Source organism: Anopheles funestus, chromosome 3RL (genome assembly GCF_943734845.2).
Source record: "Anopheles funestus chromosome 3RL, idAnoFuneDA-416_04, whole genome shotgun sequence".
In the NCBI taxonomy this organism is placed as follows: Eukaryota; Metazoa; Arthropoda; class Insecta; order Diptera; family Culicidae; genus Anopheles; species Anopheles funestus.
Genome location: NC_064599.1, coordinates 68,275,089 through 68,299,395, shown reverse-complemented (window position 1 = coordinate 68,299,395; position 24,307 = coordinate 68,275,089). Strand labels below are relative to the sequence as shown.

Sequence of the window (24,307 nt, the reverse complement as noted above, 5' to 3'; positions counted from 1 at the left end):
CACGGGCGCGCACACACAACACATTTTATGAATTCCAGCCGCGTTGCGCATTATTGCTTCATTGCAACGGAAGAATTGAGGCAACATTTCCCGAAAAAGGGAGATTGTGATAACGGAAGCAGGGGGGTAAAGATTTTCCTGACATAAAATCAAACCTTTCTCCTTGGCGCGTGTACGTACGTGCATAAATCCATTAGTAACATGTCGAACGGACTTTCTTTCGATTTGATGGAGACGACGGGACATACACTGACGTTGGATTTTTGCTTGTTTCAAGAAGAGAGAAAGGGCGCCATGATTATGTTACCAACCGGACGTTCGCTCTTTACAACGCAAGGATAGCAGATCTCGGGGAGATCCAGCAAAGCTAGTTGGTAAATGGACACACGTCAGACAAGAGAAAAAAAAGAACTCTCCAACCGAGTGCCTGCCCGCTTGTATGCCACTGCCTATTAAGATTAACAAAGTGATTACACGTTATTAAAGCAATTAACTCCAGTGATACGGAGGCTATTGAGAGCATCCATCTAGTATCGGCTAGCACGAAATCCAGCAAAGACTCACTTTCACAAATTGTTATCATCTCGTAGAAGTGAGTAGTCCTGTGTTCCGGTTCCAGAGTTCATGGAATCATGGACAAGGGTGAAAAGTTTCCTTTCATCGTCGTCCACACACATACACAACTAGCGATAGGGACGACGATGGCAAACCCCCATCCGGACTTTATCTATTTCGAGCACTTCTCGAGGTTCACTATTTTTTCTGTGCGATAACGACCTCCGCAGTACAGGAAGAACCTATAATCAATCGAAATTGCCTTTACACCCAAGTATCATATGAGCTTGTTTTTCGGAGGTGAAACCAAAAAAAAGGAAAGGAAAAAGATGCCTATTACAGATTGACTCACATTTTGGCATGTACTCGGTGCGATACTAAAATAAATTGTATAGCTATCCCGTTTTGCCGAGAACGGGATTTTCCTGACGATAAAGTTAAATGGGAGCTGTGGAGTTGGGGTTTTTGGTTTTTGGGCCATCGCTTGTATTGATGATAATTAAAGTTACTTGTTGATTGCTTGTATTGAAGGTTATTCGTAAGAGCAAAAATTACAATGATTTATTTTAGTGATATTGGAACATTGAATATCTCCAGTCACTGTGTTGGGATTGCAAATCCTAAAACATATCATTTTGTGTTTTGAAATAAGATTACTTCTCTGCTTTTGTTTCTTGCTTTGCTGAAATTGGATTCCCCAAAAACAATCAGGGCCTATTTGCTTAAAGAGCACAACGCAACCTGAAATATCTATGCAAAACAATCCATACGACTCGTGCAATCTCATGATGCTTGGGTGGTCCCCCATTCTGCCGATACATATCGATGTAAAATGAAACTATAAATGTTTTGTAATTGAACACCTTGACGCCTTGAAGTGAGCCCGTGAGCAGCTTTTGCAAAACATAATAGGCAGTTTTGTACTGGAGACCAGCAAGACAACAAAAGCTGGCAAAATATCACCCACGATCTCTCCTTGGGGACGATGCAAGGCGTTGAATTACAAGTACGACAAGCAGAGCATTGGAAGCTCCACTCTCCGGTTTTTGTGCTCGACCAGTTGCAAAAAAAAATGTGTCGATCGAGCACGCATTAGGAAAAATGAAACCCATCCATGACGACTGAGTTTTGTGAGGTTGAGTAAGGTTAATTGAGCTTAGGCCTACAAAACCAAACCAAGGGCTCGGAGTGGAGTGCTGGACACACGATATCGTTTGCTACCCTCCCTCTTAAACCTCACGGTAGCATACACATCTGGGCGGCCCCAGGAAATAAGCTGTTAGGAAATAAATTTTCTGCCATCTTGAATTTCTTCCGGATGACATTTTAAGTTAGTGTACGATACTTAACAGATAAAACGGCAGCTGTAGGAAGCCGTGTCGATGAATGATTATTATCCAATTCGGCAATAAACGGTTGGAGGAGGAAAATTAACTTTCCAAAAAGCTACCAGATGAAAAAACCAAAGTCAATAGTTTAATATCAAATTAGAATTTCCAACCAATAGCCGCAAAAACAGCGAAAATAAAACTTTTCACCCCTTAGTTGAACATTCAGCTATAAAATATCCAAAAAAAAAAACTATCCGTTACCGCAACTCGAAAGTGCGGCAGAAAAAAAAATTACAAAATTAATATCTGCACGTGCAACAGCATGCTGCATTTTTGCGGTATTATATGGCGCACAGCAGAACACACAAACAAAAATGTAGTTAATAATTCATCCAAACCAGAAACCGCTTAATTATGGCTTATTCTTCCCAGTAACGAACCGTTTTTTTAATTCCATGCTTCTCTGCCGCTATTAACAGTAACGGCATCGCGTTACAACGCACAGACAATGTGACAGTACGCAAAACCCCACCATCAGGGGAGACAACAGAGACTAGAGTCCTTCTTGTTTTTTTTTATTTGTTGGTTGAAAAATCGATTTTTCATTACACTCCCCCTTTAAGTGCACGAGTTAAAGCTCGAAGCATTATTTGTTTGCAGGATTTAATTTAGTTTCTATAATTAAGAACAGTGTATTTTTGCTTTAATTATTTGTATCATAATTGTTATTACGTATTCTTACTTTGTAGAGAAAATTATTTTCCTTTTGTTAAAAAAAAAACTTTTGAAATTGTTATATTAAATCACAAAAAGCTTCCAATTTTTTGTTGGACCATTTTTCAACGAAATGTGTGCATAAAAAGCAACGCTTACAATAAAATCGTACCATAAAAGAAGAAAAACATGCACCAGAAAAAAAAACTTTCAAATCTGCTACACGAATTAGCACCCATTAAAATAACGTTCCAATTCTCCCTTTTGCTGCTAAAAAGCTGAAAGGCACCAAACACTCGCATGTTGCTCGCTGAAACGTTGACTTTTTGACAATTGAAAAATGAAAGTATTAAAAACACATTTTAATAACAGACTTTTTTTTAGTCGTTTTTTTCTCTCAAACCAACTCCAACTCTCCAACTCCATCAACTCAAACCGCGCGTATGATGGTGTTTCTCGTTCGTTCTATTTGTATGCATGGTGAATGAGTTAATGTTTTACTGGCCACCCTCTCCTTTTGGCATAGCTGTTGAGTTTTGTAATATTGCTGTTAAATACTTCTGTGCCTTTCAGCAAATATCGTTGGACACAGTTTTTGCAGCCGGTAACAGCACTTGTCATAAACTTCACCGAACCATGTCAAATGTTACGCTTCAAAAGTGTAGAAATTTAAAAATTTTTGCAAAAAGTTTTTTACGTATTTCTGAGCGGCATTAAAACTGTTTTGTGGCATTGAGGATTAAATAATTGTTAGCAAATTTCTGTATTTGGTTTAGAATTTTAAATTAATAAATAAAAATTACTTTGAAAATATTCTAAAGCATTCAGCAACAAAAATATCTCGCACTGTTCTCTCCCCTTCACAATTGGTGTTTATTCTACACGGGGCGCTTTATGTAGCAAAGCAAACTTTTTCCCGACCAGGACCGTCCCTTTTTTTTGCTGCTTTGGCTAACACTGGAGTAAAACAAATACACTCCACACAGACCTGCGCCTGGAGAGAGAGCGCGGCCATAACGTCAAACATCACCACCGTTGAGTGTATGCCTTCCCTTGACTCACTTTGCATATTTGTATGTGACCGCGACGACCTGCTTTATTTTTCTTTGCCGTTTGCTAACCGACAACCACAGATTCCCTCCGCTTCCGCCTTTGCCATTTCTGGCCTCTAGCAAAACAACAGCGACCATTCTCCACCCTTTAAAATTCAACCCCGAGATTCATAACTTTCTCCGCGGGACTCACTTTGCGCGGGACCAGAGCGCACGTTGGGTCGTTCGTCTAAAAACAACAACCGCGAAGTGGCTAACGGGGTTCTAGGTGCGTCTGGCCGCGGTTTTCCCAGAGTTCCTCCTCCCCATCGATGGGTTTGTGATGAAACACTACCCCCCTTACACCGAAGGGCAATAGCACCACTTTATACCGGCAGCATGAGAAAGCGAGCTAAGGTGACATAATTAACGATGCGGGCTGAGTTCGCTTCCACATACGAAACGCGGACGGATGAATATTGGGGCGCACACACTCCCACACTTCCGGAAGGGGTTGGAGGGGGGGGGGGGGGGGGGGGGGGGCACGATTCACTTTAGCATACGCGCGAAAATGTGTGCCAATTGCCCTTGGTCGCATGGTGTGAAATTTTGGAGAGAGCAAAAAAATCGGGAAAAACTCTCCCCTATTTTTGGCCCTTCCATCCCCCACCATCCAAAAGGGAATTAAGAGGGTGAGAGGAGAGAGAAGTAAAGACAAAATACAGTGTTTTGTGGTTTCTATTCTCCAGTTCCAATTGTTGGCGCCGTTCGATTAAACTATCCCTTGGACACGGACGAATTCGGGTCGGGTTTTCTCATTTGTCCATTTTTCTTGGGTACCGCCGCGTGGTTTTTGGTTGCGGGCGGTTTTGCAGAAAATGGGTTAAAATGGCGTTCGCCGTTCGACGAAATCAATATGGGGCTAGAGCTGCCGACGCTTTGTCCATTTCTCACCCCTCGACACACACGCACACACCAACACTTCCGTCATTTCGATTCGGCACGCAGTTTTCGATGGAATTTCGAATTCCGAACGGTGCGCGCTTTTTGTGAATTTCCATGTCGATGTTTTTCTCCCCTTCTCGACGAGGGAGAAGGACAAAAAAACTGAAGCTTTTCACAATGCGCTTTTGTCTGCCTTCCCCCGAGGCAGGGAAATGGATAATGAAAGGCGAAGGAAAAATGAACGCGCGGATGCGGGTTGTTCGATTTGGCAAGTGAAATAAATGACCGGCGTGGTTGCTTTGTTACTACTGATTTTTTTCAGGAAAATAGAACTATTTTCTTTTGGCGTTCACAATGCTTAAGCGTGTAAATTTAAATGTGATTTTGACATTTTTATCGAATATTTTAAAATCAAAAATAAAAATCGAACATTATCTAATGGCTATTATGGAACTCAGGAAATTACAAAGTAACTGTTAAAGTTCTTGAAAGAAAACAAAAACAAAGACTTGAGCATTTTACATCTGTCATACTGGAACTTCCAATTTTTCCCCGAATTCCACATGCCGCTCATGTCACATTAGACCATATATTCTAAACTCGTCACATACTTCTTCGACACCGACACCGAACATCTGCATACATAAAACCAGAATTCCTACACACCTTCCTGCTTCTATACGCATTGTTCGTCAAGAAAACACCCACCCCTTACTGTCCAAAAATGAAATTACAAAAAAAGTAAAACACCCATCAACAATCATTTAATAGACGGTAATGACATTCCATCTTCTGACAAAGCAGCACCCTAACGCACGTGGACGACTACCACCAATAACCCAAGCGACACATTTCGGCAACATGCGTACACACCTCGCTGCTGCTGCTGTGTTGTTAATGGTAACTCTACATTCCCTATCGTTTCTCCAGCAGAAAAAAGACCCAAAACACTGTTGTGTTCAATCATCCAAAACAACCTCCACGCAGCGAGATTTTTGGGGTCGGTTTGCCAAACAAATGTAAACAAACGTGACAGTAGCTGTCATAAGATGAGTTCCTCTCTCTCTTCCACCCAACTCTTTTCCAACTTTTTCCTGGTTCCTGGTCGAGTGGCGGGTTTCGTTTTAAAAAAAAATCGTCGCCTCTTTTGCGCATCATCAGCCACACAAAGCTCTTTTGTGTGGTTGTCTCCACTTTTTTTCGGTGTTAAGTGGAAACATGTCATCGCAATTGTGATGGTTGCGGGCATGGAATTAGATTTTGTATTTGGAAGGGAATTTTTATGTGCTATTCAATTTTTTTTTTGAAACTGAAAAAATAGGTCAAAGCTACGAAATAGAACAAGATGCACACCCATGTATGATTAAAAGCGACCTCGTGAGCACTGAAGCGTGAGAGGACTTTCGGTCGTGTGGCATAAGGTTCGGCGTAACACACCAAAGGTCGTGGTTCAACGCTCGTCCAGCAAGATTTCTGAAGTAGAACGAATAAACTCCTTTCTACTACTACTTCGCCTACTAACAGCAAGCCAGCAAAAAAATCCAGTTCGCTGCAAAATTAATTCGTTGACAGCTAATGGAACACTTGACGTGATCGGGACTCACTCTGTATTGCACACTCTCACACTTTCTGTTACTTCTCCCTATTTTTCCCTATTTTTATTTCATTGCCAAGAAGAAGAAGATAATAAAGAATTTTCTGATTTTATTTTTCACCTCACAAATTTGTGAATAAAATGCATAAAAAAATAATTTGAAGCAAAACAATAGCGTACGTCAGAAGTTAGATTTCACTACTAAAGAAAATCTTAAAATGTAAGACTAGTAGCTTACTTTCACATTAACATCTCATCAGACTGGTCACCGGCCGGACATGGAAAAAACCGGAAAAGTAGGACACACAAAGTACTCGCCCTTGTTTGCGAAAGTAAGAGTATTTCTCGCTTGTCCGCTCGAAATGAGATTCTCACGTTATTGCAACACGAAGGAAAACAAATCGAAAATACAAAACACTGGTACAAGAAAAAGCAACCAAACGAAATGAAAGAAAAAAAACCAAAGCTTTTGTCACACAAACCCCGGAAAACCACTCCTTTTTGCACCGTTGTGAGCTTTCGTCGTTCGAGAAAACAAAAAAGGAAACCAACCACCGTCATCAAAACCAAAGACAGACACGTGCTACACACCCTTGAGATTCTCGCGCCTCGATGAAGGTATCTGGTCGTGTCTGCCCTGCTGCTTGCCGGTTCCTCTTATCCGCGACAGAAAAATAGTACACTTCAATTAAAGCAAGTATATAAAACGCGATTAAACGGAAGAGGATTTAACAAAAAAAAACCCCCGACACAAGAATCTACGAAGAAGCAGCAACATCGTCGAAGTCGGAGCGCAGGGTGATTATATGGGAATATTGTGGCAAAAGCGATAAGGCACAGAAATGCTGACATGTATATAAGGAAGAAACGCACACGCGATTATGTGTGCATCGTTTTGCCTGCATGCAGCACGTGCCGTTTCCCCTCTTTCTGGGCTGGGAAAAATATGAAAGTTTCTTCCATTTTCACTAACCCTTGCTTCCTCGGATGGCAAAAAAAAAGAAAAATGGTAAAGTTGGCCTAGATCCGGCTTTTAAATCTAAAGCCGACTAAAAGTCAGCAAATCGTGTGTGGAAGAGAAGGTTGGCAAATGTAGGGAAGGAAATAACAAAGTGCATCAGGCAATAAGAGAGTCCCGGCGTGCGCTGTTTTCCGCGCAGTATGTGGATATCTTCATATAGTTTTCAACGGTGGCAAAAAGACATGTACAGACGCACACTCATGTGTAGATCTCGTCGCATGTTGTTTGGACAGTAGTAACAAGGTTGGTTGGTTAGTTGGTCGTGGTCGATATTTGTGCAAAAGTGGAAATCTTACGCGAGCACTCCCCCTTGCGAGTGAAGGGAAATCATCCCCAAGGTGGCATTATCATGGAAAACCCTGCACTGGCAAATGATGCAAAACCACGAAACGAGCGGTTGGTTGATGGGAAGCTTGGGAGGGGAGAGGGTGAGGAAAACTCACCCCCTTCCCCTCTCTGAAGGTGCTTGGGTGTTAGTTGCTTTATGCACCAACACCAACCAAGAGCATATTTAGCTCCATCTCTCTCTCTCTCTTTCTCTCTCTCTCTCTCTCTCTCTCTCTCTCTTTCTCTTACGATATCTTTTGTGTTGCATTTTTTTGCCTCGTTGCATACTTCCACAACATTCCTGCTTCTAAGATGTGAGAATTTTCACAACATAAGTCGAACATTGATACACCAGAGCCACCACCAGCCGACGAGAGATGGTTTTTGTGTCGGAGACCGTTTTTTTTATTTCACCCCTATTCACGGATGTACAACACAAAAAAACCGTGAACTATAGACGAGAAGAAGTCAAGAATTCCTTCTGACGTGAAGCTTCGTCTTTTCGCCCGCGTTACAGTACCCCCAGAGTTGACCTCGTCTTTGTCTCGACGCTTTTTTTTGCTCTTTGCGTAACGAGCTCAGTAATGTGGCGTAATGCTTTTTCATGCTGCAAAGCGTCTATCGGTCGCGAGAAGAAACCCGTGCGTGTCTGTGTAGAATTGTGTTGTTTTTTTTTTGTTGGTTGCATAAAATACGATGCACACACAAACTGTAGCCACGGTTCCGGACATTCGCACACACGGAGAGGAAATGCATTTGAGGACACAGCAGTAGCAAAAAGCATAAAACGGGAGAAACACAAAAGTAAATGTGGAACGGATGCAGAACCGCGTGGTTCGTAAAGATCTTTTCTGTGCGAGTCGTTCTACAGTTACAAAGAGTTTGATTCTTCTTTAACCTCATTTTTTTCCCCTTAAATGTAGCAAACAAACGAGCGAGAGATATTTCGATGTCAAATGGCAGTTAGACGGAAGAAATAAAAGTATATTTAATTTATTAAAAAAACGCAATTGAGGTTAATTAAAACATTATGTAAAACCGTAACCATTAATGTACCAAATGAGACGTGGATTTGAATAAATTAAACCACCTTGGGGAGGGGAGCAGCATTTGGTTTTGTCTCCCTTCCCAGAAATGCACCGGAAAAGTGCATTATAATATGTTTTGACCGTCTATTACACATTCATTAGAATGCAACGGAACGCACTTTCATTTTCACCTAACCAAGCGTATTGTTTGGGTAATTTTTTCTCTCTCTCCCCTTTCAAACACACGCATGCGGGAGGGGTTTAAAACATAAAACCGCGAGAACGCCATAAAAGGAAACTTTAATCTCCTTCCGAACCATTAAGTCCACTGTCGCTTTTTAATTAATCTATTTGTCAACACGCTTGAGGTCGGCCTCAGGAGGCAGCAGAGACGCAATAAGAGAATGCAACGAACCGTGGCCGTAGAAACCAAAAAAAAAGGTTCGAAAACCCGCCGAAAACCTCCAGGAGCGCATTGCATTTATTATCATATTTGGGAAATCTTCTAAACATCGAGCCAGAGTTCCCTATTTCTGATCTTTTCTTAGCCTGTGTGGAGTTTGGGTGTCGTATAAAAAAAACGTTTCTTGTGCTTTCTGTTTTTTTTCTTATAATAATTCTCTATTCTTTCCCACTGTTTGGTGGGCTTTTCTAACATACACAACAAAAATAATCACCCGTCCCTTAGAGTGACGTTGGGCTTTCGCTGTCAGCTTATCACGATTTCGAAAACTCATTTATCTCTTCATGCGCGCGACTTGTAGAAACGACACACACAGTTGAAGAGTGGAATATATTTATCATAAAAAGGAAAAAAGCACAACGAAAACCGTCCACCAGCAGTAAGCGGAGCATAAAAATCCTTTTAAAACTGGTGAACGATCGAAAGGGACCGACAAAGGTCCACACAAAAGCTTCTCCAACAAGCGATGGTGCGTCCCTTCAAGACACACACGCACGCGTGTGTAGAGATTAATGCTAGAAAATGTCATAATGTTTCCAGTTTTTTTCTTCTTCTGATGGTTTATTGAACCCCAAGAGCTAGGTGTCAGGGTTAGGTTTGTTGACCCCTTTTTATCCTACTTTAAGTACGGTACAGTGACTCATTAAAGCTGAAATGTTTGGCTGAAAAGATATTTAAATCTTTGTTTATGTCTTATGACTTTGCTATTAATTGAAGAACAGATAATCTCTATGCGACAGAATATAAACGTCGTTTGTTGGTGCCGTGACCAGGAGGCAAACGAGCTTTATTTTAAATTACGTTGAATTAAATGTTGAATCGTTTAATTTAGTGATGACTAAATTGGAGTGTATAGAGTCATTCCAAAATCAACAAAAAATAAGAAGATTTATTGGTGCCATGACTAGGATTTATACAAAAAATTGATAATACAACATTAAATCATCACCTGAAAGATTTTAACGCAACTCTTACCGCGCCATTTACAAAGTAATGATGTCTAAATATGATTGCAGAAAAAGATACCTACTAAAATTGTAAAAAATAGTCTGGTGCCATGACCAGGATTCAAACGGAGTTTTTTTTTTCTTCTTCAAATCCACGCCATTAAATAATCTTTCATTTTCTTTTTATCACATCGTACCGTAACATTCTTGACCGTGGCAGTGAAAAACATTCTTTTATTGTGATCAAATCATACCTTTTTTTTCTGGTACAATTTTCCTTCCTACACCGATATGTGGGGATGCCCCAAACAAACACCGGCTGTGGGTCTTTAAACCTTTGCCCTTACGAGGGTAAACGTTTTTTTTCTTCCCTCCTGGTTGTGTGTTACCTCATTCGGAAAAATATATTCAAATCCATCATTGAAACCACCCGTCGTGTATAAAAACCCACCACAACCCTCTTGGGAGGGCATCGTGTGGTCACACCATTTCCAAAAACTCCTCTCCCTTAAAGGTACACCGGGAATGGGAATCACCATTGCCCGCAAACCACATGGGAAGGAAGATACCACGACCACCTTAGAACACACATACATGCACACCAAACAAACAACCTTCACTCCCGGTCCTGCTGGACACGAAGGGAAGCAAAAATAGCCGTTGTCGGAAAAGCGTCCATCGGAATCAACTGAACCGCAACACCCCCCGGAATGGCATAACACCATCAACCCAAAGGGTGTCATGGTTGAAGGGATGCAGCAACTATCCATACTGCTGCTGCTGCTGCTGCAACTTCTTCCACGGGGGGAAAAAAATCCAACAGCATAAAATATATGTAAAAATCCATCGAATTAACGGCGACGGGTTTGGAAGGTGTTCCGGTGATATATTGGGGTTGTTGAAAACGTATGGTCGTTTTCATCATTACCACCATCCACGCAACAGCTCCCCAAATATTTCCTATTTTCTTGCTGGTTCTTGGACAGAATATATAGGGTCCTTACAACATTATTAGACGCGCTTTCGCGTGTTTTCCCTTTATCTATTTCCTCCTATTCGTGGTTCCATATGTTTACGTGCGTTTGTGTGAACACCACCCTTCCGCGCTTATTCCATTTTACGAGGGGTAATGTGCATCCTTCGACCATGAATCTCCAAGCCATTGGAACACCTGTGTCTGGAAGGGCGGTTGTGACCGGATACAGGAATACTTCCGTTTTGGGGTGTTCTTTTTTTACGCCCCTATTTTATGGTGAGCTTGAACGAAGGAAAAGCACGATTAAAGTGCAATTACATTGAACGTTCCCCATTTTGTGGAGAGAAGGTAACCATTGGATTTATTTTCCACTCCTTTCGTTTCGATCTTAACGACTACTTTTTTTCCCCATTCCTAATGGGTCAATCAAACATGTGTTTTTTTGTGTGTGTGGGGGTGGAAAAGTAATTTAAGGACGTCACCCTCATTAACGTTGCGCAACAAAACGGACATTCGAACATGTCGCTAGTGTTATTGAAAGGCAATATAATTAAATTTTAAAGATAACGTGTTCGGCCTGCTAAATGTTTACAGTGGAATAATAATGAAACATATAACCGTTAGAGTAAGATAATTTTGTTATTGTTTACCGAAAGGGAAAACAAAACACATTGGAATGAAAATAATAATTTTACAAACCATAGCCCATCGTTACTTCTTTAACGCAACGGCTTTTTAGCGGTAAAACAATGATTATTTAATTTTTCGCTTCATCAGCAACATTATGTCTTTTTGGGTCTTACACACTCATAACAAAAGTAGACTCTAATTATGTTGACCTTCTTCCTTCATGCGCGCGCCATGAGATCGCACAGAACACGCAGAGAGATGAAGGGTGTTTTAAACCGTCTTTACAGTCGCGATTATGTGAAGTAAAAACAAAAAACAAACTACAAACTCACAGAGAAAAAAAACAGTAAGTTCTCAACATCTCCAATGTCAGGCAAGAAGGCACCCATGCGGCCGCCCGTAAAAAAAGCTATTGGGGGAGCGCGCTATGGGTCTCCCTCCTCTTTGTGTGTGCTGAACGCAATTTTGGAATTCCTTTTCGCTGAATGACGCGTTCTTACGCTTACAAGACGAAGAGAGCAACAACAAAAAAAGGTCACTGCAATTGATCAACAGAATGAAACCGTTGGTGACGGTGGTGGTTGTAGCTGCATCAGCCATGCAAAAAAAAAACACCACCTTCAAATGCAACACAACACCGGGTGTATAAGAAGGCGTTTGCTTTGTTTATTTGCACGCGTTTTGCGCCTGGACGGTTTGGTTGTGGCGTTCTTTTCTCTCTCTCGCTTCGTCGTTCTATAGCCTTAATTACGAACATTGCTGCATCCGGTATTCGATTGCAAAGTTAGTCGTGTGGAGAGCGATGTGGATGGGGATGAGGTGCTACTCTGCTTGACCACCCTGTGCTGTTTGTCACCCTGGATCCCCCGTGTGGTACCCTTCCCAGTTATGAATTGCAACGATTAAAAATGCAAGTGTTGAAGGTATGGAGAGAAGGAAAAAAAATCTGCCATAAAAACAAACAACAGTTATGATCAATGCAATAAGGCTACCACGTGCGTGTTGTGGTCGATATTTTTCCAAGGTATCTAAGAATTTTTATGAACTCAGTTTGTAATTTTAAAAATGAAGTAGTGAAATATGATATTTTGGATAACATTTTTCTAGAAAATATATTGTTTTCTTGATGTTATTCCAATCTTTAAATCAAAAATGTTAAATAATAGATTTTGACACAATTTTTACAATTTGCAATCTATGATCGATTTGCGTGTATGAAGAGGCGTTATGGTGTATTTGATAAACGGCATCGGTTACGGACCGTTAACCCGTAGCAAGGACTACATTTCAGTCTACAGGACTACATTTACAGTCTAGTAAACCAAAAATGCCCGGCTTTTTACACCTGAAGTATGAAAAATTAGCCCCAGAGATGATCGAATTTTGGCGTCCATTATGGCTTAAGTTCTAAGACAGCAGCAAAAGTTGTATTCTAAACTTTTGATATGTTAGTATGTCAAGCAATCGTGACGGATAATAATTTTCTAAAGTTCATCAATACGAAGTTTGCGATAAAATCTGAATCTATGATAAAAGTATTTTTATATTACTAATAATTCAATTTGTTAGTCACCATATTTTGCTGATGAGAGCATTTGAATTAAATTTTAAAAAAACTTTGATTTTGTTTAGTTTTTGTAGAAAATAATTGATTTTATTACATCAATTTTAATATGACCACAATTCTAACATTTTTTTTAAAATGTCGAAATGAGAGGTTGTCGCAGTGCACTGACCATCACTGTAAAAACATCATAAAGATGCATAAAATACAGTAGATTAGCGAAAACAAAATAAAAAAACTGTTTTTTTATTTACAAAATAATATTGTTTAATATTTACAACTAACAGATAGAATAAGTGGAATCGATTTCTATCATTTTTAATATTTTCTTTCCGCAGCTTGATAAGCATTTATATCTTATCTTGCGCCGGACACAGACAATATGCTGCATGTATTTTGAAACACATACAGACATAAACACCTGCGAATCGTCATACAAAAAAATGCGTGATAAAACTTGTCTATTCGCGCGTTGTGGTATGTGGAACATGATTAGCATTATACATGCGCCGTGACTCACAAGTATTCAGCACACACCTTTGATAACAACACAACCACATTGTGACAATAAAAAAAAAGTTGAACCATTTCGCACCACCCGAAAGGTGGCTTGGTGCGGAATAATGGGTAAATAATTTTATTTCCCAAAGCGTCTGAATCGCTCGTCTGCAAAGGTGAACCTCAATAAAGCTTGACAGGTGGACGAGAGAGCATAATTTTTATCGCTCACTACTACTACTTTAAATGTCTTTCACATTTAAGTGGTGGTGTAACAGAGTGAGAAAAAGGTGCGATAAAGTTTTGTTCCGTTAAATGATTACTGTCGTGTTTGATTAGAAGAGTAAATTGCGCCTTTCCACAATTCGTGTCTACAAAACGGGCGTGTGACATAAAATTGAGAAAGTTAAATTTGTCTTATTTTGTGTCACCTTAAATTCTTTTAGCCATTTTCTTTTTTGCATACACTCTTTACGCAGCACAATCATTATTGTGCATGCGAAAAAAATGGGAACTCTGGTGGCGCATTGTTTCAACAACGGACACCCCGTATCATCATGATGCACCACGAAAGAATATTAATTAGACATCGTCGGGTGTCGGGACTATGTCGGGAGAGCTTTAACAGAAGCGATGACATGTGCATTCAGTACTTAGAATCATTTTCATCCCCTTGCACACTACTTTCCACCCCACAACCGGGGCTAGGTCGACCTAAATGCTTTATGCGCATCACAATGCACATGCGATAGGGCGCGAAAGCGCACACACCCCGTTACGCGATCGCTGGGTGCTTAACACGAACGCACAATAAGCGAACACTAAATACGGAACTCGCGACATTCTATTCCAGCGCAAAACAGAACCACATCCCCACACAAACACGCACTACTCGTGGGGGATGAAGCTCTGGATTGGTGATGATGATGTCACACGAACCAAACAAAACCGCTGCCCCCGGTTTCGATTCCAATAATGCCGCTCACTGATACAAATGCAAGAACAAAAAAAATACATGAAATCATCGAGAGACCCCCATGATACGCTCCAGCGGAAACGAATTTTGCGTCAGTTTGCTTTCGCCTCTTCACTCGGTCGCTGGTTCTCTCCCTTGAACTTTGTGCGAATTTTATTCGAACACGCTACACACGCACACACGAATTGGCCTCATGTGCTAAAAAGAATTTAACAAAACTGCTTCTAAAAATAATAAAATACGGAAGCTAGAAATGCGGCCTGAGGCATCTGATTTTTTTTTACAACAGTATGAAGTAAAATGAAAATCAGAATGAAATTGGATATAAAAAAAATTGGTCATGGAAAATAGTTTTTTTTTTTGCTACGTAAAAAAGGGAAAGAGATTTTCCGGATTTTTTAGTGCTAAAATAGAAAGACTGAAAGTAAATAATACAATAGAATCCGTACTGCACATGAAAAGTGCACCCGACTGTGTTGTGAAAGGGGTTCAAAAAAAACCTCCCTTTTTCAGCCCAATTTCCAATGGAAACAATAGAGCACCAGACAGGAAAATTCAGTGGCCCATATCGATTGCACACATTCACACGTACGTGTACGGAATAAATAACAATCCTAGCAGGGGGAGTGGAAATAAAACATGCGAATAGTTCTCCCCACGAAATAATAGTTTGCGAATTTTTGAGCGCGTGTTTGTAGCCGCGATAGTAGAAACGGAACATAAAAAGAAAATCATTTTACAGTTCTCAGTTACTTGGTTTTTTGTGCAACGAAAACAAATTCAAAAACTAACATTTTCCTGCCATTCTAGGTAGTGCGGATCGATTATAATAAAACCAAAAAAAAAAATGGAGTCCAAAAAGAACTCACTTCAGGGCGCCTGTCAGTCAAACCCCAGCTAGGGGGAGGGTTGATTGTACCCCATCCTCCCCACGAGTGAAAATTATTTACCGTCGAAAGAAAAGTTTAGCACTTCTCTGGATGGTGGCCTGCTACTACATACATTTACCATCAATCACGTACACGTGATATAAATGGAGTTGGGTGCAAATATGGAGTTAGCCGGCCGTCATTTGTTGAAGAATCGAGCTAGCCGTTGGGTTGGCGACCATGATGTTATTTGTTGAGTAATTTGCGTGTTCACAGAATGTTGTTTTTTTTTTGTTGGATTGATAGCCTATGGTGAGTTGAAGAGGGAACGGAATGTCATATATCGATCTGAAAACTTGCTTTAGTTCAAGGAAGAAATATGTTGGGAATTTTTTTTTCAATAATTTGTTTTTCAAAACAGAAAATATTAATTTCTCAAACAAAAATTTCTTTGTTTTCCCCTTTTATTGAAATATTCATAAAATAATAATAAAGATTTTTCATATGAAAACAACCACACACAAAAGCATATGTCTGCCAAAAACAAAGGCTCGGTACTTTCATTAATCCAATACACAATACTGATTTAGCTTACAGTCACGCAAAGGTCTGAATTCATCCGGTATCAGTAAAACGTGGCTTCGCTAATAAAACATAACCTACTCGCTTCTCCCTCGTACATTAAAACTAGGGAAGGTCACGAATGGCGGTCCGACCCGTAGTTGCACTAAAAATTAGGATAACAAACCGATAAGATAGTGATGATATTGGCTTATCGTACTATAATGTAGAGGAGGAGAAAAAAGGGTCCATTCGCAACATGTGGTTTTTAGCGCTTTATTCCATATTTTCCTTTTTGAAAAAAAATATTTTCATGCCGTGAATAAAATTTGATTAAAAAAAATATTCGAATTGTCACTCGCAAACACTCTTGGTATGTTTTTTTTTTCGTTTTTGCTTCCCTCTGTTGTGACTCCTTGATTTACATAATGTCGATAATTAACTTCCTTTAGTACAACATGGTCGGGCAGTGTAAAGGTCCTTTTTGGCTTCTTTTTTTAAAACAAACCAACTCCACCGAATGGCGTCGTGGCGTTGATGGGCGAGAAGGCATAATCTCATCTTCTGCCATAAATTTTGGCCCATTTGCCTTCGAACGGAAATATCGTTGAGCAGAGCCGGGTCGCTGGTGGATTATATTATGAGAGTTCCCCCTAGGACGCCATATCCTAGACAGGACCACAAACCATCCATCAGGAGGTTGGGTTTTGAACCGTCCGTTAAAATGCAAGCTAATTACCAAATCCGTCGCGTCTCATTACCACCGTGGGGTTAATGACCGGTGGAGTATTTCTCACTTCTTTTCCTCTCAAATGTTCAATGCTACCCCGGACACCATCCCTGCTTTGCAAAAAGAGGGAGCGTCGTATTATCCCCGTTTTGTCCATTATTAATATTATTTTTACCCGACGCTCGGGCGCACGCTTACAGACGATGCAGGCTAATTAGTTGCTGAAAATAGAAGCATGTCCTGGGCCCGAAGCGGCGAGGGTAAGAGAGAAAGTTTATCCTTTTTTCACCCCCGGTTCGGTCAGAGAATTGATATCCACAGGAATGGTGGTACGACCTACTTTTAGCCGAACTTTCACTCTCCGCCGTTGTGTTGTGTGCGTCCGCATAAAGGTAAAGAGCTTTAACAGACGGTCACACAGCAACGACACGGTGTATATAAAGTCAATGGGTAACTAATTGGAGTTACACTTTGCCCATCGATTTTACCATCTTTATTGTTGGGATAATTCAATCCAGGAGAGTTATGGACATCTTCAACCAAAGTTTTGGTATTTGGTCTAAAAAAACGGGCAAGAATTCATCTCCAATAATTTTATCTTATCAAAAACTTCATCTATCCTCCTGAAAAAAAACCCTGCTTTCTTACAGACGCGAGTTCCTGTAGGACAACTTCTTGTTAAGATAACTCCCTCCAAAATACAGGCTCTCGAGCACGTTTGAATTTATTTTTAATGACCCGTTGGGAACTCTGGTACGTTTAGAAGTTCTTCGAGTTTCGTTCCCCGTTTTACACACTCCTTACTTTCATTTTTGACGGGTTTATCTCCTTTCAAATTAAAGTTGGTGTTTGACCATCGCAAACAGAAGACGCAACTAGGAAAAAAACGGAATACCCCAACAAGAAGAAACAAACCGAAACAGAAAAACTAGATTGTTGTCGTTTCTTTTCGCTTGCGTTCGCTCTCGGTTCTCTCGGTTCCGGTTTTCGTTCTATCTGACAGATATCTGACACATAACCTCAAAAAAAAAAGAACCGAGAAGATTCGTCTCAACTGAAAACCCCACACAGCCCAAGAAAGGTGGGATAAGAATCCGATGGAACAAAGCGCAACCTACACACCCGTTTCGGGGACCACGTCTTCATCAAAAACATGGTCAGGGCAATACGCGACACGGGTAAGAGGCCGTACTAAAAAGCCGCGCGTGGAGATTTAAATTTACACAAAACTCCTTGAAGCCGTTCTTTTCTCAAGTTGCGCGTGATAGAAGTAAAAAGAAGAAAGAAGGCCAAAGATCGTTTTTGAGAAGGAACTAAAAAAAAAACAAGCGTAAAAAAAGGCTCGCTCGCGCCAATTTTATTTATCTTTTATAAATCTTCATTTCGGTTCCCTGTTCCCTTGGTACTCCTCCTTCCCGTACGAGATGGACTAAAAAGACACACAAACTGAAAAAAGCGTATTCTCTCGGAGCCGATTTTTATTTTTCTTCATCATACGCTCATCACACGCCCGGGGAGGTTCATCTCTTGATCGAATCTTGCGTTCTTTGCCGTGACTGCTTTGTTCTCTTGCTTGCGATCGCAGCAAACGAAGCTACGCAGCAGAGCACGAAAGCAAAATACGAAGAAGCGGAACGATCCTCAGAGCGTGGTCAAGCGACAGCGAAGTCGGATCAAACGACTTCAACGAGCCGGACAGCTTGAAACCCGTTTTTTTTCTCTCGCCTTCTGTCCTGTTTCGTCTGCCGCGGTTTCTTCATCGCGTTGCAAACTTTCTCTTCCTTTGCGCACACAGAAAAGCCGGTTTTACGGCGTACGCGGACCCGCGGGCTACTCCCTTCCTTACTACCACCTTCACCTTTTCTCGGCTGCTACCCCATAAATGGCCCCTATTCTTCTACTCAACGTCTTAACGTCTTTAACTTGGATATTTTTAAAACTGCGCCTATTCGGTCTGTCTCTCTCTTTCTCCTGGTTTAACAGCCAGGCTGGAACGTATGTATGTGTGTTCGGTACAAAACCGTTTAATGATCGTTGTATGCGTTTTCAGCCATACAACTCGCCCATACACACAAGCAGAAGACAAATGGGATGAATATATAAATATCGCGCGCGCCTCATTCTTGTGCTGCGTGCTGCTATTTGAAGCGCATTCTTACCATGCACAAGGAAAAGACCCTGACACATAAAATGCACAAGTGCAGAGACACACAGAGCGTGCTCTCACACACAAAAACGGTATAGCATCGGTTGACTCATCAAGGGGTCGCGTGTCGATCACGAAAAATAGGGGGCCCGGAAAATTCAACCCTCTTCCTTCCCGCCGATGATTTCAGCAGCTGGTTTCGATGGGGAAGGCAAAAGAAAAACATCGCAGTCACCACCGTGTTTTGAAGACGGAATTCCTTTTCATTTAAAATAAAATGATTAGTTTTCCCCGTTTTCCTTGATGTATTTTCCCGATGCAGAGAAGACGAACAAAAAGACTTCTTTAAGACCATCTGGTTGCCATTCACACATGGAAGGGTTTTGAAAAAAAAACCATTTCGAAAAGCTGACGTTAGCAGTTTTTGCATGTGATTCGAATGACCATGAGACGCTGCACACTGCTGAGCTGAGCGTGAATTTTGACGCATCTCGAAGGTCTTCAAAATATAGGCCAAAAACTAAACATTTAAATTTTCGGCACGAAGGCACACTGTGGAATGTTTATGTTATGGAGGTTTTTGTGAGACACTTTCAACAATAGTTTGAAAAGAACTCCAAAATATATTTTTTTTGTATTTATATTCCATGAAAAACCATTTTAATTAAATGTTGAATTACGTTGAAAATCGGACAAAACAAGCTTGAGTTTTTTTAAATAAAATTTTTATAATATTTTGCACACTGTTTTGCAATGAAAAGCACGCAATTTGTTTATTCTTATAAGCAGCGACCAAAATACGTGCCCAGTTTGTATACAGAAGAAATCCACCAAACAATAAGCTTTCCTTATCAAGGAAGCAATAAAGACAACGAATTACCGGACCGGTAAATTGTGTATGTGTGATTCATCGTAACATGACGTTTCAAATGCGAAATGTGACCCCCGGTTTGTCTGCTAAACATACCGAAAACAAACTTAAAATTGTATTGATACATTCGCGTGTGCGTGTCTGCCAACGCCCTTGAGGTGAGAATGCCGAAAATAAGGTACCGAACCGAACGCAGGGACAAAACGCTTTGTATGCAAACATCAAATGTTTGATGAAGGGAGTGAAAACGCGAAAAACAGGAAAGAAGAAAATGGTAGAAAAAAGCAGCGTGAGCGCAACATCATGTGAGGAGAATCAAATTTTCGACCTCCTGGTACCATTGGCGTGGAAGGTTTTTATTGTAGAAAGAAAAAAAAACACTAGTGAAAAATAAAACAGAATCACGCTGACCAGAGAAAAAAAACACAACAACTGGTGACCGTGAAATTAACTCGCAACAATCACTTCTCGTTGCTTGTTAATACTGCCGTGTGAAGACGTTGGGAAACAAATTCCCTTACGAGCAAGCATACACCTTTGCTGTTCGATGCCATTTCAATCAGTAGCTCGTCACACATTATCGAACAGAAACACCTACACGACGTCAAGATGGTAAAACCACACCCGCAGAAGGGGAGCGGTTTTAGTGCTCTTCCTAGACATGAGGAGTACTCAGAGCTAGTAACTCCACCTTGGACACGCCCGACATTAGACAGGGTTTTATGTGCGGCCATCAAAAACAAAAAAGCTCACCCATAACAGGATTAAGTTTTATCGCCGGTACGTGATCGACTGCGGTTTGCCCGTGATGCTACGGGCGGCTGACGTCGAAATGACGGGAGTTAAACTACCGGCAATTACCAGCAGAACAGACATCCTCCAGAAGATAATAATAACTTGGCTTATGGTAACATTCAATCCGGATAGTTCTCATTACAATTAACATTACCACTGCTTATTACAGTGTCTCAAGAAAAGTTCCACAAGATTTAACAACCAACTTTCTAACTTCCTTAATCTCATCTTCTCCACGTGAAGCAGAATGCTACAAAAATCTCACATCTTTCCCTTCTATTTTTATTCATTTCCAGGTAAGGCATCCACAAAAAAAGCCATAAAACTTCCAAGCATGAAAGGCAAGAAGTAAGTAAAGTCGACAACATTAACGCACTTATTCTACCCTTGAAAAAGCATCAACAAATTTCTCTCATCAATGTCGCCAATGATGTCGCCTGTTAAACCGTATAAGAGAGAAGAACGATGGCTTATGTGTGTCATGATCGTTCGGGTTCGAACAATCACACATCACATTAGCACAGCATTCAAAGTCATCAAAAGCATCACATTAGCGTCCGTCCCAACTTCTAAATGGGCATCGGGACATTGTATCTAGACGAACACGTGATCATGTGGATGACTGATGCGAGACTGACTTAGTACATTGGATGTTGGAAGTGGTTTCTTAGAATACAAGCGTTTGCAAGTTGAGTAAGAAGGAAATGATTCACACGTAACAGAAATTTGAATTGCAGCTATTGGATAAGAAATTGAACTCCCGATAGGCAGATGTTCGTCCTGAAGTCTCCTCTCGACAGGTTGCTTATCTACCGATCATTTACATCTTTTCCTCATGAAAGAGAAATCTTTTGGATACAACACAAAGCTAGAAGAGCTAAAGTGTCGTTGGAGATTTGATTTCCATCTAATTTTTCATCTCACAAGATAACGTCACCCAACAAAACGGACAGACGAAGTCCAAGACTTCGCGCTTCACGTAATTTTCTCTTCTTCGCTATTACCGCGAGGTCTTCGATAGACGACTAATTTATCTAGCCGCGCGACCGGAAGTATTTCATTAATAGTTAAACGATCTTCTTCTCCAAACCGAATGAAAAGGAAAACTTGTTTACTGCAAAGCCTCAGTGAATGAAGCACCAAAAAAATTCGAAAGAAACCTGGAAGGCCGGTCAAGTAAAGAAAACAAATGTCCAATAATTACCTGTGAATACGGTGCACACCACCAACAGCAACAGACTGGACAGGAAACGGACGGGTTGCATTTTCGATTGCATTAATTATCTAAACACTGAAACACACGACGAACACTGTGAACATACACTTCAAGCTAGAAGATGCTGTTTGGAAAGGAAATTGAGGAGGAAGAAGGCACACGTTAGTTTGGAGCTTTCCTGGAGGAAAAATATACACTCGGCTGAACTATTTCGACTTTTGTTTAAATCAGGAACTAGAGGGTAATCACTTTGGACCAGAATTCATTTTGATCAGAATCGTTGATTGTATTGTGTATTTTGTCAACAAAAAAACAGAAAAGGCACTTCTCCACAATCACTTTTCTCCAGTGTTACTCACTTTCTTTCACTACCCGCTGGTGGTCATTTAGTTTTGTACATATTTTTCCTTGTCACTTTTTTATTTGAACTGTTGGCTTCTTACTCAAAAAGATACTGGATGTCGACTTTGCATTCTCAAAAATGCCTAACCTAAAAATACGACCTTTTGTAAAGTTAAAACGGCACGGCGACACTCGCTTCACGCCAAATCAAACGAGGTGTTAGGTAGAAAAAAAGTAAGCCGAAAGCCATTTCACCCAAAAAGTCGGGAATAAACGTTTAAATTATTCAGATTACTACTATTTTCCATCCATCGACACCTCCTGAAGGATACGAGAGTGAGAGAGCGGGAGAGAGAGTTAAGCTATGTTGTGTACAGTTTTTATTCGTTTTCTGCCACAACAAAATGGTGTTATGGAAATGATTTCGTCCTAAGCAAACATTTACACTAAAAACACCGAAAGGATAAAAGAAAGAAAAAGGCAAGCAACGCCAACAAAATCAGGACGCGAAAAATTAACCCCAAGCAGGATTACTCTCGATGTCGTTTAGAGGTGGAATTATGATTCCTTTTTTTTGTACAATATTTTTTGGCTTATAAAAAAAAGCAGAAGCGAAACAGCACTCTTCAGCGAGAGCCTTTTCTGTGGATTTTTTTCTGCGTTTTTGTTTAATGTTAAAGAGTCGGTAATATAATCGCACTGTGTGTTTACTGCCACTACTAATCCGTTTGTGAAAATTCTTTGCAAGGCTTCTTTTTTAAACGTTTCGCTGAAAAAGAACAGGTGAAAGGATCCAGAACGGGTCTCCTTTTCGTTCTGTGTCCGTCCTGTGCTCACACACTCATACAAAATCCACCGGCAGCGACGGTAACCCTTCTTTTCCTTTCGTACCAAATTCCACTTGTTGAACGATCGCGTTTATTTCCACGAAACGACGCTGATGATGACGAATGAAGGGGAGATCGCTTTAAACCAAAAAAACGGAGAAAAGAATCTCACACACGCACACACGCTCGCTTACCTATCCAGAATAGTACGGCCTTACAACGCACAGAAAAACAAAACCGGTCACTTTCTTCTCACGCAACCCGCTTCCCGGAAAGGCTTTTCCTTCGAGGAGCCTCCCACAACACAACCGAGGAAGAAAAAAAACACCTTACAAAATACACAAACACTGGCACAGTCGAGTGGAAATCGCACGCACGTACACCCACCGTTGTAACGCAGGTGGGACAGGTGAGGAAACGGGCAGTGTGCTAGAAGAGGCACGGGAAGGACGCTTACGGTTCGCTTACGCGGAAAAAGAAAAGAAACCACCCTTCTGGGAACCGAACCGACCGTGAGTACGTCGCGCAATCGAATGAATGCACGCGGGTGCTTCAGCGTCAAGTAGAGCCGGCAGCGCGATCGAGCGCAGCTCATTTGCTGCATGTGTATGTGTTTGTGTGGTGGGCACGCAAATTGGTCGTTTAGGTATGTCGAACCACGTGTCCCACGTGTGGATATTGATGGCGTTATTTGTTGTATTGTTTAATATTGTTTAACTTTCAATTGTTCAACTTTTTTATTTTGTTATTAATTTTATTAATTTTCATTTCTTACATATAGAATTTAAATTTTTGGAATTTCTTTTCAATGTTTTAAATAACTTGGATTTTTTGTTGGGATTTTTGAGTTTTGAAAACAATTAACATAAACTTTAAATTGTTATTATACTTTACAACAATAAATATTAAAATGGTTTTCTGATATCAATGCATCTTTTAAAAAGAATTTAATAAATATTTGTAAACAAATATATTCTTTACACCGTTTAGGTATTTTTCATGAAGCGAAACAAGCAATAAACATCACAAACTATATTTCAAAACCCTTTCTGTTTAATTAAACAATACCAATTAAAATTTCGCTTAACGTCCCCAACGCGTGTTTGACAGCCCCGTACCGTTTGGGTCTCTCGCACACCATTGCACGCGGCGGAGGTTGAATGGGGTGTCTCGTAGAATTGGCTCCAATACTGTTTGCTTCAAAGTGCGGTTTCTTCGTGGCTTCTTACGCCCGCCTGCTGACTCATGCGGGGTGGTATTTTTGCCCGCAAGTTTGAATCCAACGGTTTATGATTTTTGGTTTCCAACGAGCATGCCTTCTCACCTAACAACGCCGCCGGGCTAACCATC

At 40.7% G+C, this 24,307-nt stretch overlaps 2 protein-coding genes across 10 annotated transcripts in view; one reads left to right on the top strand and one right to left on the bottom strand.

Annotated features, from left to right (window-relative positions):
* The window catches only part of LOC125769023 (fasciclin-3), a 98,513-nt gene extending 74,995 nt beyond the window's left edge, over positions 1-23,518 (bottom strand). For 2 of the 6 annotated variants that reach the window (XM_049437401.1, XM_049437405.1), the window contains exons 1-2: positions 23,152-23,518; positions 21,777-21,912 (exon numbers count right to left, since the gene is read on the bottom strand). In XM_049437401.1, the coding sequence (XP_049293358.1) occupies positions 21,777-21,849 (73 nt within the window). In that variant the 5' untranslated portion in view covers positions 21,850-21,912; positions 23,152-23,518. Of the gene's footprint in view, positions 1-21,776; positions 22,279-23,151 lie in introns of all 6 variants that reach the window. The other 4 variants (XM_049437402.1, XM_049437403.1, XM_049437406.1 and 1 more) reach the window with 4 other exon arrangements.
* LOC125769015 (uncharacterized) overlaps positions 1-24,307 on the top strand; it is a 257,007-nt gene that overhangs the window by 145,908 nt on the left and 86,792 nt on the right. The gene's annotated exons all lie outside the window — the stretch shown is intronic.